Genomic DNA, 14,250 nt, shown 5'->3' with positions numbered 1-14,250 from the left:
TTCTGCGGAATCAGTCGGACATCGTCCTGTAGATGGGCAACATCGAGCCCGAAACCGGTCGACAAAAAGGTAATTTTAGTTCCTTTTTTTCCGTTAGTAAGAACGTTAAGTGTCGTGTCCTGTAATACGTCGTGTGTTATTTGTGTATACTACAGTGGATTTTTTAATCAATCCTTCCATTGAAAATGAAGAAAAGAAGTGTTAAATAAAATGAATAATAAATAACAATCATTATAATTTTCCTAACAATTTTTATTCATGATTATTTTTTGGTGATCTGACATTTATTTAAAAATCGGATTTTTTTTTAAATCTGATGTTATATTTTATGTATCCTATATCTGTGCAATAATTGTTATGTCCGAAGCTTTATTCGAAATTTGATTTGCATGACTAACCGGAAAAAGAATTGATTTGGAACATTCATTTTGATTCGTTTTATTATTTTATTATAATTTATTATTTTTATTTTTTATTATTATTTTATTATAATTTATTATAATATATATTTCGAAAATGGTTTCGAAATCAATTTACGTATTTCTTGTGTAGTTTTGGTATTGTTATTATTTTCGGCTAAATTTGATTTTCAACTTAATGTAAGGACTAAGGATTCGACATTGATTTTCATTTTTTTTTTAATCTTTTTTTTTTTACCTTAAAAAAGTTTTATAAATAGAGAGAACCAACAAACCTACAAACAATACCGACTGACACCATTTAAATTTCTTTTAAATAGTATCATAATTGAATAAAAACCGTGCGAACGAGAGAAATTTTAGGGGTTTAAACCTCCCTATTTCTCATGAAGATTTTTTTCGAATCAAATTTTCAGTTAGATTCAACTACTTACCAGATTTTCATGATAAATTTTGAATTGCAATTAAATTTTACTATAGCAGCCTGAACATTTTTTTTTTAATTTTTCGTTCTGCGAAGCATAAAATTCCAGATTTAAAAGGTGTTGAAAGATTATACATTGAATTCTAGGAATACATTTTTTAACAAAATACAATGTTTTTATTTGTATTTTTTTCTAAAATTTCAAAATAATGTTTTTTCCATCTTTCAACTCAGAATTCATTTTCAAATTTACTTACCGAATTCCCAAGTCCCAATATTTTGATTTTTTTTATGTACCTACTTGAATAGTTTTTTATTGCTCTTTCAATTCCATATCATTGTGTTCTGAAAGCACAATTTTCTTTGAAGACTTTAAATCTTGAAATTTGATAAAACATGTATTGTTTGAATCATTTGTCCTTTCCAGGTCCTAATATGTCAATTGATGGTGAAAAAGTATTCAGAGCTTGGAATTTTGAATTAGAGATACTTAGCTTCAAAATATAAAAATACTTTTTACTTATGTCTAATGTTTAAAATATTCTTTTATTATTTTTATTAATTTTACGAAATTGCGATACAAGATTCGAAGTAATAACATCAATCTGTAATATTTACAAAATTAGTAATTTATTCTTTCATAGGTATAATTAACTGCACATTATTTTTTATTCTTTTAATGAAATTCCCAATTGTAGTAGTAATTCAATCTTTTCTAAATTAAGCTCCCACATTTACCCGGACTCTTCCGACTTTTTGACACAATATTAACGAAAAGTCCGGTATGGCCCGGTTGCCTAAATTTCGTTGAAAAAGCCCAGATTCATTCACTTTACTTGCCAAACCTGACAAAAACCTAAAATTGAATTACGAATTTCGCTTTTTCAAAACGAACCTTTTTTTAGCAAGCTGTAACTAAATAACCATAAACGGTTTTTGGAAGCCGAAAACACGACTAAAAATTTGCTATGTATTTTAATAAAAACAAAATGTTTCAACAGTTTTTTTCTCGACTTTTTTTTTAATTTGGTGGTTTTGACCAATTTCTAAAATACAATGCTTGCAATTTGCCAGATTTTAAGACAAGATTTCCAGGTAAGCTCAGTCCGAATACACTTCGAGATTATAAATCAACCCTTCATGTGAAATGAGGAAATGAAACTGATATGAAATATTATTGATTAACAGTTTTTTCACTATGAACTGAGAATCCGAGCTCTAAATATCATTTTTCATAGTTAATTTCCGATAAATTCTTAAACCAACTTTCGGATTTTGATGTTAATTTACAATCTAAATGCCTTTTTTAAATTATTAATCGTGCATCTCATTTTATATTTTGATTCAAAACTTTTCTGGAGATTGTTCAAGCGAATGCGAACATGCGAATGTAATTTCTTTGCCCTGATTGTTCTGTACTTAATTTTAAACTCTTGAATCATTCGAATTTTAATTTTTCATTATGATCAAAAGCATTTATTTCTTGGGGTGCCTGAAATGTGGAAACAAAGCCTTAAGATAACGTTTTTAGCAAATTTCTAACTCAGGATCAGAAACGTTATTTGAATAATAAATCAATGACTTACTGCATTGATTTCACATTTGAATTCTGTAGGGGAGAATGAGGATACTTGATCCCTGGGGATATTTGATTCCTTAGCTATATCTCAAAACCGGAAAGACTTACATGGATCAAATGTACTAGAAAAATATGCTTAATAAAGCAAAACAACTATGCTTTAAGCTCAAAAAATTATCACCCTAATGTTTTGAGATATTGGACTTTGTTTGAAAAATTTCACAAAGTGGGACTTGAAGATCATTTTTTATTTCTTTAAATTGTTTCTGACGTGAAAAAATAAAAATAAAAATATATATTGCAACACGTTAAAGTGTAATATGAACTTAATATAACATATTTTAAAAACAATGGTAAACTCTCAACATTTTTCAGATAAAGTTTTCTAAAATTTTCATTATGGATTCAATTGATTCCTAGAGTTCAAAAAGGTTTTTTTTTCTTTTAAATTGATGTAATTGATCATGACTAATTACAAGATTACGATTATTTATTGAATAACTGATATTTATACAATAATTGTCTGGCAAAAAGGGCAGGCAAGTTGATTTTCTCTAATATTCATAAAAATTGCGCCTTAAGGTATGCAATGACTAAAGAGTTGAGCCATAGTTTTGGAATTTTCTTCTTCTGACATTTATAAATTGTGAAATGAGAAAAAACATGATCAAAATAGTCAATTGACAATCTTTTTTGAAATTTTGTTTGTTTTTTTCCAAGGATAAGGGCTCCCGGAATGAAAGATCAAGTCTCCTTCAATAAAGGATCAAGTTTCCCTTAACTTTTGAAATATCGCATTTTTTTACTTCCACGAAAATGCTTCTATTTCATCTACAGGTTCATGTATCGTTCTTACTTTTAGAACATATAAACTTGAAATCAAAAGCTAGCAGAAAATGCACGATACAGTGAATTGCAAAATTACTCCAAAAAGATAAGATAAAAATAAGAAAAAGGGATAAAGTATCTCCATTCTCTACTACTTATTAAATTTGTTCATGGATATTTAGTTTTAAACTTCCTAATTTTTTCTTAAATTCTTTATGAAATTTTAATTTCATCACTACAATCAATTGTTTTATCGAATTTGTTTGATGATAATAAGTAGGAAAATGGTGTTGGAAACTAATTTCCTGATTTTTTGTGCATTTTAGGAAGCATTGTTATCTCTCGCTAAATTTGAATTTAGAAACTCCTCTCCCCTCCCCCAGGAGGAGCGGGTCCTTCCCATAACCTGAATTGAATAATCTGAAAATTTGAAAAATTTGACAAAAATAAAATAACAGTATATTATATGTAACGTTGTTGAAAATTATTGAAAATTCAAAATTTTTGAATTTCATTAAATTTTTCACAAACATATTTGAAATTCAGTGTTTAGTTCTTTACTTTGGCTCCTTTATAAATATTATATTGGTCGAACTCAATTCATTTTTTTTGGTTCATTCTGAAACATTCAGATAAAAATATTCTGAATACAAGATTTTCAAAGTTTAATTCTAACGTATCTTTGGTTGATAAAAATGTTATTTTATTTTTTTATAATCCACAAAATCCTAATAAAGTAATTAACTCCATTTGAATTTATATACTCCAAACTTAAATAATCTGTAAATGATCCCCTACATTTTATAGAAGAGGGCTTTCCTAAAAATTCCACCTTAAATATGAAATAATTCGAAGGATTTAAAAAAAATGATTCACAAGCATGATTTAACACAAGAAGTTGATTTATTTTGAGGAATGACCCCAATCGCTTGTGAAACGGGGAGCTTCTATACTAAATCTATAGAGCTTACAACAAATCTAATAAAATTTTCATGTGTCATTCGTGAAATTTGGCACATGTAAAAGTGCGGTGGACACCCATACAAAATCGACGTAAAATTCGATTCAACTCGATTCAACTCAAATTATGTAAATTGGATTATCCGTATAGTAATTAACTGCTCTTCCAACTTGAAAGAGGGAAGGCTCCAATAAAAAATCAACAATGTACAACGAAATTATTTCGTTAAAATTGTTCGCAAACTCAAACAATTATGAAGTGATTCTTCTTCTCCAATTATGAAGTAGTTTTTGGAAAATTTTCAACATACCGAATTTTTGACCCTCGAAAGTGTGATCAATCAATGTGAATTTTTATACATTTTAAACAATTTTCATCGAATTAAGAACCAAAACGAGATCTTCATGTTTCTTTAATACATTTTAATTGAAGTGGCTCTTACACAAAATGCAATAGACTCCCATTCATTATCAATGATAAATACGTCAAAAATAGAACAAATTTTAAACATTTCTTGCCAAATTTGTTACATTATTGAACTTTCACTTTCAGAAACTCAATATGGGATGAGGAACATTCAGAATCTATTCAAATAAGAAATAACTTCCATTTTTTTTCAACTGATCTTCATGAGAGCACACAAGCATCTCTAAATATTCCAACTAACCAAAAGTTCCATATAACAGGCTCTTAAAAGCTTTAGCGTTTTTTAAACGAATGATTAGCCTTCTACTCACCTTGAAATTGAAGTTCTTATCAATATTTTCAAAGTCCATAGTCGAAGTAAAAAACAAAAAAAAACCGTAAGAAGTTCTGCATGGAGTCAACAAGTTCGTAACAAAGCACGATGGACCAAATTGATGCCCGGATTTTATAAGGTACTTGGAACGCAAAAAAAAAAGTTCTATGCTTCTTTTTTTTACCTGTTTTGTGCCATGAATAACTCTTTTTTTTTCTAAATTCGAACAATTTTCGACTGATGTTCATAACCAGCTGAAGGTTCATTCCTTCTTTCAAAGGAGCTTCGACAAAATCAGTGAAAATCCAACGGAATTTAAATAATTGTTAAGTGATATTTATAACATTTGGTTTCATTCGTGATTTTGCCTTAACGAGATGATTTGATATGATCAATGACCAACACAGTTTATAATTGTAAGAGAGGTTTCATAGAAAATAAATTCAAAACATGACAAAGACATTAAAAAACATAAATTTTGAGATAATAAGATGATTTTTTACCTTTTAAAATTTCTCGTTTTCAACCAGTGAAGTTCAAATAAAATCGATGTATAATACGACACAACGTAAACATTTCGAGATTTCGATCCTTTTTTAAACACATGCATTTTTTTTGACTTAACTAGATGTATAGATGATTTATGAAATTGATCAACCTTTCGCACTTATAGGAGGGAACTTACATACAAAAGAAATTGTATACGGTTAAAGGCAATTATCTTCAAAACTTTCGAAAAAAAACTATGGGGTATTCAAATTTCGTCGATAGTGAGTTGTAACGAGACTATTTGAAGAACTTTATCATTTGAAAATCACGAATGACAACCATACTGATTAGTTTTACAATCTACTCCTAAATTACGGTTTTCTACAGAAAAATGCAGTTAAAATATCTTAAAAGACTTCGTTCTACGAATTTGACAAGGTTTACGAATCTTTGTTGGAAGAATTTACTTGCGAGTTTTTTTTTGAAATTCAACTCATGAAATTAAACAAACCTCCCTCCACCTTCACTCAGCAATTCATTTGTTCGAAATTGTTGTTGATTAGTAAAAATCATCAGTAAACTTAGTCTTGCTCTTCAAAATGTAGAAAATTCCGTTAAGAAGTTTTTTGCGAGCATCCAGGAAACTTGATAACAACCAGTGTGAAAAGGAATTTTATTTTTAAAGGAAAACTTTTCATAAAAGGATTCAAATTGAGTTTTGTCTATAAAAATGATAAGACATAGACTGTAGGCGTAAATACTGTTAAAAGTCCTTCTTGGAATCGGAATGCAAAACCAAAATAACTTACTTCAATTCTCGGAAGAGCAGAAAGATTCAAAGCAGATTATTCCATCTAAAAAATATCAATAAATCTCCCACTCTTAGGATAGAACTCTCCGGGTGACATTTCGTCTTAATAATAAGATGCCTTAACGGCGCCCCAGCATGATTGGAAAGTAAACCCGAAAAGCATCAGCTTTGGAGAAATCCACCAACCCTCACTCATCGAAGCAATAATATTCGGGTACCGAAGCTGTCCAATTTATACTTATATCGAACCTTAAATCAGTGTCGAACCCATAAATACCGCAGAGCTTTGGTTGAGGCCCCTCAACAACAAACATAAATATCCGCCTTTGCTCCAGAAAGATACCAACGACGTCTATAAATTCCTGGCCCATAAATAAATATGTCACACATGTGTCACAAACAGAGAGAGAGACGAAAACGCAAAACCCTTGGATCTTAACCTACCGACTACGTATCCATTCATTGATTTGCCTTCGGCTGGGATTGAGATTTTCTTCTTTTTTTTCTCAATGGGGAAAGGGGGGATGAATCAGTGTGTTTGACTTACCTCGCCCCAATCAGAAGGCTATTGGTGGCGGCATCTCGGAGCACCAGTTTGAAGTAGTCGATTGTCGATTCGTTGCCCTGGAATTTCAGGTACTCCTCGTCGGCTGCAAATATGGGAAAAGAGAAACAAGTGATGGATTAGTTGGGTTCTTGATTATAGATATTTGTAAGAAATTTGATAAAATTACGTAAAGATGCAGTTCAGTAGGTTTAAAACCGATGGCGGTGTCAAGCGTTAATAATGACTGCAATGATAAATTATCTTCCCAGGGATGCTAATCCCTGCTTCAATGGACAGAAATTAAACCGCTGGATCTCGGAGCGATAAACATCATTGACATCATCCAAAGAGCGAGGGCAAAGCGCAACATTTGTCAGTCAAAAGCTTTGCGTTTCGTGCAGCAACTGAATATCTGCAGCCACCCGATTGCATGCATCCAGCAATGGCGAATCGATTACCGCTCCATGATCCGTTTAATTCCGAATGAAATTAATCAACTTCCAGATCATCGCCGTCAGCTTGATTTACAATTCAATTTGCAATATTGATGACTCACTGCCGTATATTTCTTATCGCTATCGCCAGTTCACCCTTCGTGATTTCTTCAGACGTTTTGTTCAAAGGGGGCGCGTTTGAGAAAATGGTGAGAAGAAAAAAAGGAATCATCGGTTCGACCCCTTCGGGTTCGAATTCAGCTTCCAGCTTAGTGAAAAATATTCCTCCGCACCATCTCCATAAGTCTCATCCCAAAAAAAGCTGTTTAATATCGGCAGTTTAGCCATTTCCCAACATAAACCCACTTCATCCTTTGGGTTTCATCCATATTTTCATCCACGCGTGGTACTTTTCGGGTAAACAAATAGCAGGAACACACACCCACAATTTTACTGTCTGGAAGATTTTTCCTCTAACATGCTTATGTATATATGTACATGGAGACGTCGCAATGCGTTTTTTGCCGTCAGCTGGCCGGATATTTGTTTTCCTGGCTTTTTATTTTTTCCGTATTACAATCTGTTTCAAGACTTTCTTTACTAACCATAATGAGGGTTTGTATGAGTTGCCTGTCCTTGGAACCTACATATATGAATAAAACAAATCGATTTGGGGTCAATTTGTGAATCAACACTCAAATTTGACTCTAAAAAAAATAACAGCGTTAGTAAGGTTTGACACCCTTCAATGCTTTCACGATTGGATATCGGTTACTATTGCCTCAGTTCATACTGCAAGCAATTGAAAACCATAAACAGGAATTACGCAAGAATAAAATTATTTAGGTCGTATTAATTGAAGGGTTGTGACATTTAATCCAGAAGCAGGTTGGATTTAGTTGACAAAACCAACTCGTATACCAATATACTGTGAGCAGGGCCAGATGAAGCTCGTAGTAAATTTTCTCCGGGGGCATCTATGAATTTATTTATTTTTTTCACATACCATCCCAGAGAAAACATAATATTTTAAACACAGAAAAGAACTGGAAATAAGTTCAGAATTTTGCCTTCTTATTTCCATTATTGCTGCGTAGAAGGCAATTTCAGGTTTATATCTTCAAACAATAATTGTTGATACATCACGAGCAAACATTGTAGAAGAGTTAATGAACTTATCGAAAATGAAAACTCTGATTAGAGATTTCAACAGCAGAATTTAATTCGGGTTATATTTAATAACTCTATGGTTGACTGAAATCAGCTAGATTAGAAAAATTTCAAGAAAGATGTTAAAATATTTTTCATTTAACCAATGGTCTTTTGGTATGTCTTTCAATGAAAGCAAAATACTTATTGCTCGCATGAACAACTGGAAACTAACATAACGATCTCTGATTAAGAATCCAAAATCAAAAAAATATATCTATAGAAATAAATTCAAATTCCATGGAGATACAGATATACAATTACAAAGGTCAAATTCAAAACCTTAAATCAGACTTTATTCAGAACCATAATTCTCTTATTAAAATTATATTTTCAAATCAAAATTAGAGAAAAAATTGCATCTACAAAATTGTGAATCTTGAGATGCTAGGAACCCCTCGTATATATTTTTTATTCAATATATCAGTGAACTTAATGTTTTACTCAGAGAAACAGCATTTTTAGTGCCTATGTTTGAATATCTGATTTTGAGATATTTTTGTCAAAATGCTAAAATTTCTCAATTGAATTTTTACCTATTTTTAAAAAATCTGGAAACAGTGTGTTATTTGCTTGCAAATCGGAAAAATGTAAATTATGTTGGCTATTTATTGTGGGGTACACATTCTTAATATCCCGGTCCGGTATTTTGGGCAGGCCCGGCTCATCAAAGAAAAGTGGACAAGTGAAGCAAACTACGGTCTGGCTCTCAACTCAAATTGAGCTCAATTTTTTTAGCTAGGTTTATCTAAATTGTTTTTTTTTTAACGATTTGAACGCAACTGACGTGTTTCGATAAAGAAAAACAAATACATTTTTATGTTTTTTTTTCATTTTCTTCAGTTTTTTTTCCTTCGAAAAATCACTGGATTCTGCTTAGATTTCTTTGAATTTTGTGTTTAAAAAATCGTCTCAAATCTTAGAATATAAGTGGAAAATCGTTTGATAAAAAATCGTATAGTTCAAATGGGACATTTTCGAAACATATAATGATACATTCTACACCAACATGTTCATATGTATATTATCATGTCATAGAATATTTTCAAACACTTGGCTTTCATATTGGCTGAGAAAAAGGATGCTCGAATTCTAATTGAACGTCCGTCTTTTGAGAGAACTTTGAAATACGAAGGAATCCTTTCTCATCTTAAATCAGACAAAAATAAGCCAGATTTGCATTGGGTCTGGGCCATAGGAAGAACTGCCAAATGAGGGGGGGGGGGGGGTGGGTAATCAGTCTATCTAATCTGAACATGAAGATTTTATTCAACCGACGTTTCGGTGCTTGTTGGCACCATCCTCTGGGAAACTGGGATTTAAATATAATTATAAATATTAATTTGTAAGAATTTGGTGTTATAATTAATAGTGTCTAGTGTGCAGGGCCGGATTAAGCCTTCGGGGGGCCCGGGGCAAATTTTTCGGGAGGCTTCTGTGAATTTTTTTTTCATATGCCAACCCAGAAACGAGTTCAGTTTATTTCCCGATTATCCGATTTTATACGGGCATGATCAAATATTCAGTTTCGAAATTTAGGAAAGTTGCGGTCCGGCCAAATAAGCTGAAAATATGAGAAGAAAATCCAGTTTCTGCCAGATTTATTCAAATTACTTGCAAAACTAAACAAGTTGAGTTATTAAAATTATTTTTGTCAAACGGAAATCTGGCAAGCTAAGTATATTGCATTGTAAACAATTATGTGGTGTCTTCAAACAATAATCGTTTATACATCACGTGCAAATATTGCATAGAAGTTAAACTTTCTTAAAATTCTGGTAGAAGCTAAAATTCATTCAAATTTATTTAATAACAATCATTTAAGAGAATATAAAAAACATCAAAGACAAACAGTAACATGTTTTTCTTTTCATGATTAATTGCGGATGATCGAAAGCAGATTAGAAAGCATCATGATAATAGGGAAATGACATTCAGAACTTAGAATTAGAAATAAAAACTAGAAAAAATAATGGAAAAAAAATTAAATCCACAGAGATACAGCTATAAGAGTTCAAGAGATTTGAAGAATTGAAACCTAAAATCGGATTTCATTCAGAACCATAATTCTGCGCCTCAAATCAAAGAATTGAGAAATAAATAACAAATGCATTTTTAATTCAAAATTCAGAAACGAAGCTACAATCAGGGCCAAAGCAGGAATTGCAAAATTTATAATTTAAATCCAAATGTTTTATTTCAATTTTATATCTTGAAATCTTGATCTTTATATCTCAAAAAAAAAAAAGTTTTCATGCATGCAATTTGTTTTAAATTGAAAAAATATTGCGGATGATTATCAATTTGGTATAAAGAATAAGATTCTCATCAGATAAAATATTCAATAAATAACAGAAAATTTTGTGGAATTCTTCTTCTATATATGGCAGAATGTTCAAAACACAGAATCATAAATCTGGAAGAAGATAAGATTTAAATCATATTCATATTTAGAGAATAACTTAATGAAAGTCGAAATTCAACTATGAGTATGTTTTTATAATAAAAATAATTTGAAATTGATCTTCAAGAAAATAACATGCTGGTTTCCGATATTTGCTTGAGTAGAGCATTATTTTAAAATAAAAGTGCTAATAATAATTTAGCATTTTTCATACTAATACTTTTGCTTGCTTATAAAGTGAGTATTATTGACTGTTCGATTTTATTTTTATTGTAGTCCTCGTTAGCAGTCGTTAAAATCATAACTTTTCTTAAATGTTAAAAAAATATTTCATATTCAAAAAATAATGATTGATTCGCTAGTAGCTCCTGGAATATTTTCTTGATTTTTAAAAGTTTTCACCGAGTGAAGCAAACTATGATCTGGCTCAAACAAAACTCAAATCGGTCTCAATTTTCTTCAGCTATCTTTTTTTTGGGAAATTTAAAAACAATTCGAATGTTGTTGACAAGTATCGATAAAAAAAATGAAAATTAAAGATGTTTGGTTTTGGTCACTTTGTTCTTGATGTTTTTTTTTGAATAATTTGATTTGTTCGTTTTTTTGTTTAAAAAAGATCAAAACCAAATGCCCAGATTTTGCTCGGTTTTGAAAAATTTGTTCTGATTCACCCAATCAATATAAATATGGACAAAATTCTGCCCGGGGCAATTGCCCCTTTTGCCCCCCTTTAATCCGGCCTTGCTAGTGTGGAATAAGTTGTAGTTAACAATTAAAACCAGAGGCTTTTGGAGAGGAAAATTCTGTCTAATGTAACTTAGGTCTTCACGACTTCTAGGCATTTATTCATGTTGGTAGGAACTTTCCTCAAATGAAGCGCGTTTGATGTGTCCATCCAAATTTGGGGAGTGAGGAATATTTCTATTAATTATTATTTATTATATTTGCTTCAGGGGTGAAATATACCGATCCGTATGAAAATTGACCACCAGATCAATCGAAAAAAGTAGAACACGACAGTAAGCTGCTTTCTCTTCAAATTTAACAAAAATCGCTTTGAGCGCTCAAGTCGCAGTGCATAAATTCTTTCTGTTATCAAATGGCACTTGGCTCTTGCCCTTGATGCTACATTTAAGACATCTTCGACCAATCTTTACATAGAGGAATCAGAGATATTAGCTTCATTAGCCAGCCTCTGGGTGAAACTTACTGAATTCACTTTCGTTTTGACCTATTTTACTACTTTTACAGTACGTACAGTTTGGATTGAATTTACCTAACATTTTTTGCAAAGAATCTAAAAAAAAAGGATTTATTGGTTCTATTTTTATGCTAAAATTTCAAAAAAAAATTTTTTAACGAAAGTATTGAAAACTTGGCAATCAATAATTATAGCGGAGACATAAAGTTTTTAAAATGATCAAAGAAGATAGCATTTACGAATGCTACCAATACGATCGATATACGACTAGAATATTGACTATGTATGTATGCAATAGAGATGCACCGAATATTCGGCCGGCCGAATATTCGGCGCAGAACACCGGACAAAAACCGTTAAGCTGAATATTCGGCTCACCGAATAGAGCTATTTTGAAAATTTATCAAATAACAGATTTGTTGAAATTTTCAAATGATTTTGGATAAAAGATAAAATATCTAAAAGAAATGTTGAAAAAGCTACACTATCATCAAAAACATAGGGTTTCAGTAAAATATCTAAGGTAAATCTGTGTATCCTACACTGTAGATTACTGATAAGTATCGCTTTTTACTTAAATTATCGTTAATTCCAGATTTTCTTGATATTTCAAGTCTTGCCCACAAATTCAATAAATAATTCGATATACATAAGTCAAATCTGGCCGGGATGTTGATATTGTTTGAAACTTCCCGAGTTTTCCCGGGTTATTCAGATTATTTTCTAAATCAAATAAAAAACTTAAATTTCTCATTAACCATTTTTAGACTTTGTGTTCAAAAAGGATCTAATTTTTTTCTAATTAACAAATCTTTTTGTTTAATCCTCAGATACAATTTTAACACTTTAGCTGTGATTCAATGAAAACTTTATCTTTCTAGTAATTTTCTTTTTTTTTTCTCTTGTATGTTTAAGAATAATGCCAAGATTCTCTTTCAGATTTGCCCTTTATTCTGACAAGTTTTTCAACTATTTTGAAGATTTTTTTTTCTCAAATTCGATCATCATCTGAAACAATATCAAACAAGTAATTTCAAATTACTTGGCACCTGTTTAGATGTGTTTTCTCTCAGATTTCACAGGAATCAAATCACTTTGGTGATAAACGCTCTTGAAGTGACAAGTCATCTGATATCATTTCAGTTATTTGTTACATTTTGAAAATCAGTAAGTCCTCTGCTTGAAATAGACCTTGTGCGATCATCTGGTTGAAAATAATCGATTCAAAAACATGAGGGATATAAAAATGGATGAAAAATAAAATAATAGGAATGTTCATCAAAACTCAATGGAATATTCGTTTGGCCGAATAGTTGAAAATGTCACTTTTTGGTACATCTTTAGTATGCAACAAATAGCAATTTACCTAGTTGAGAAATTCAAGCCACTGCCCAAATGTTACATGAGCTTGAAAGATGAAAAAGGTTTAAAACTAAATTTCCTTGTGAGTTTTTAAAGACAAAAAAATCAAGCACGTTCCAAGGAAAATCGAAAGAATTTTTTCATTGCAATTTGGACTGCCGTAAAACCTAGCGACAGCGACGAGAATCATCATTTGTAGAAATAGGTCGAAGAGATTTGACATCTGCAATAACCTATCAAATTGCTGCCTATTTCAAATTTGCAGCCTCATCGAGTGGACTACGTAAATTATAATAATCTTCCATGCTTAATTTCAAAATTCATTCCTTAAAATATCATTAAGATTTCTTTGTGACAGTAGGATTTGATACTTGAAATTAGCAGCTTTTGTAGCGAAGTGAATTATGAAAAGCAGGTTTGACGGTTACAGAATCATAACCTTAAACACTAGGGTGTGCCGAATTGCCATTTTTTCGAATTTTAAAATCCCCGTCGTTAGTTTTGATCAAAAAGGAAAATTTTTAGACTACAGGGTTTTTAAAGTTCGAGAAAAGTTGCAATTAGACACACCCTTTTACACACATTAACTAACTTCGCGCCTTACTAGAAGCATCTTAAATAAATGCAGTTGTAGGGTAGGTTCGGAAAAGCGATACATGAAGCACTGAAATATTGTACGTATAAATACACAAAATAAACATAAACCTTCAAATGATAAACTTTATTATGTAGTTGTACCACTTTTTTACAAATTGGAGTTTCCTATTCGCACTTACAACACTTTGATTGACTTTGTGATCATTTTGAAACAGGCGTATTAAAACATTTTTAAGTAAATTCTGT

General features: G+C 31.1%; 1 protein-coding gene across 1 annotated transcript in view; it reads right to left on the bottom strand.

Moving 5' to 3' along the window:
• Window positions 1–14,250, bottom strand: part of LOC129743682 (semaphorin-1A) — an 832,298-nt gene that overhangs the window by 263,787 nt on the left and 554,261 nt on the right. Inside the window, exon 3 of the mRNA XM_055735770.1 lies at window positions 6,798–6,900. Within this exon, the coding sequence (XP_055591745.1) occupies window positions 6,798–6,900 (103 nt within the window). The remainder of the gene's footprint in view (window positions 1–6,797; window positions 6,901–14,250) is intronic.

This window comes from Uranotaenia lowii, chromosome 2, assembly GCF_029784155.1.
Source record: "Uranotaenia lowii strain MFRU-FL chromosome 2, ASM2978415v1, whole genome shotgun sequence".
NCBI classification, from domain to species: Eukaryota; Metazoa; Arthropoda; class Insecta; order Diptera; family Culicidae; genus Uranotaenia; species Uranotaenia lowii.
The sequence above is the reverse complement of the archived record's forward strand: the minus strand, read 5'-3'. Positions and strand labels throughout refer to the sequence as shown.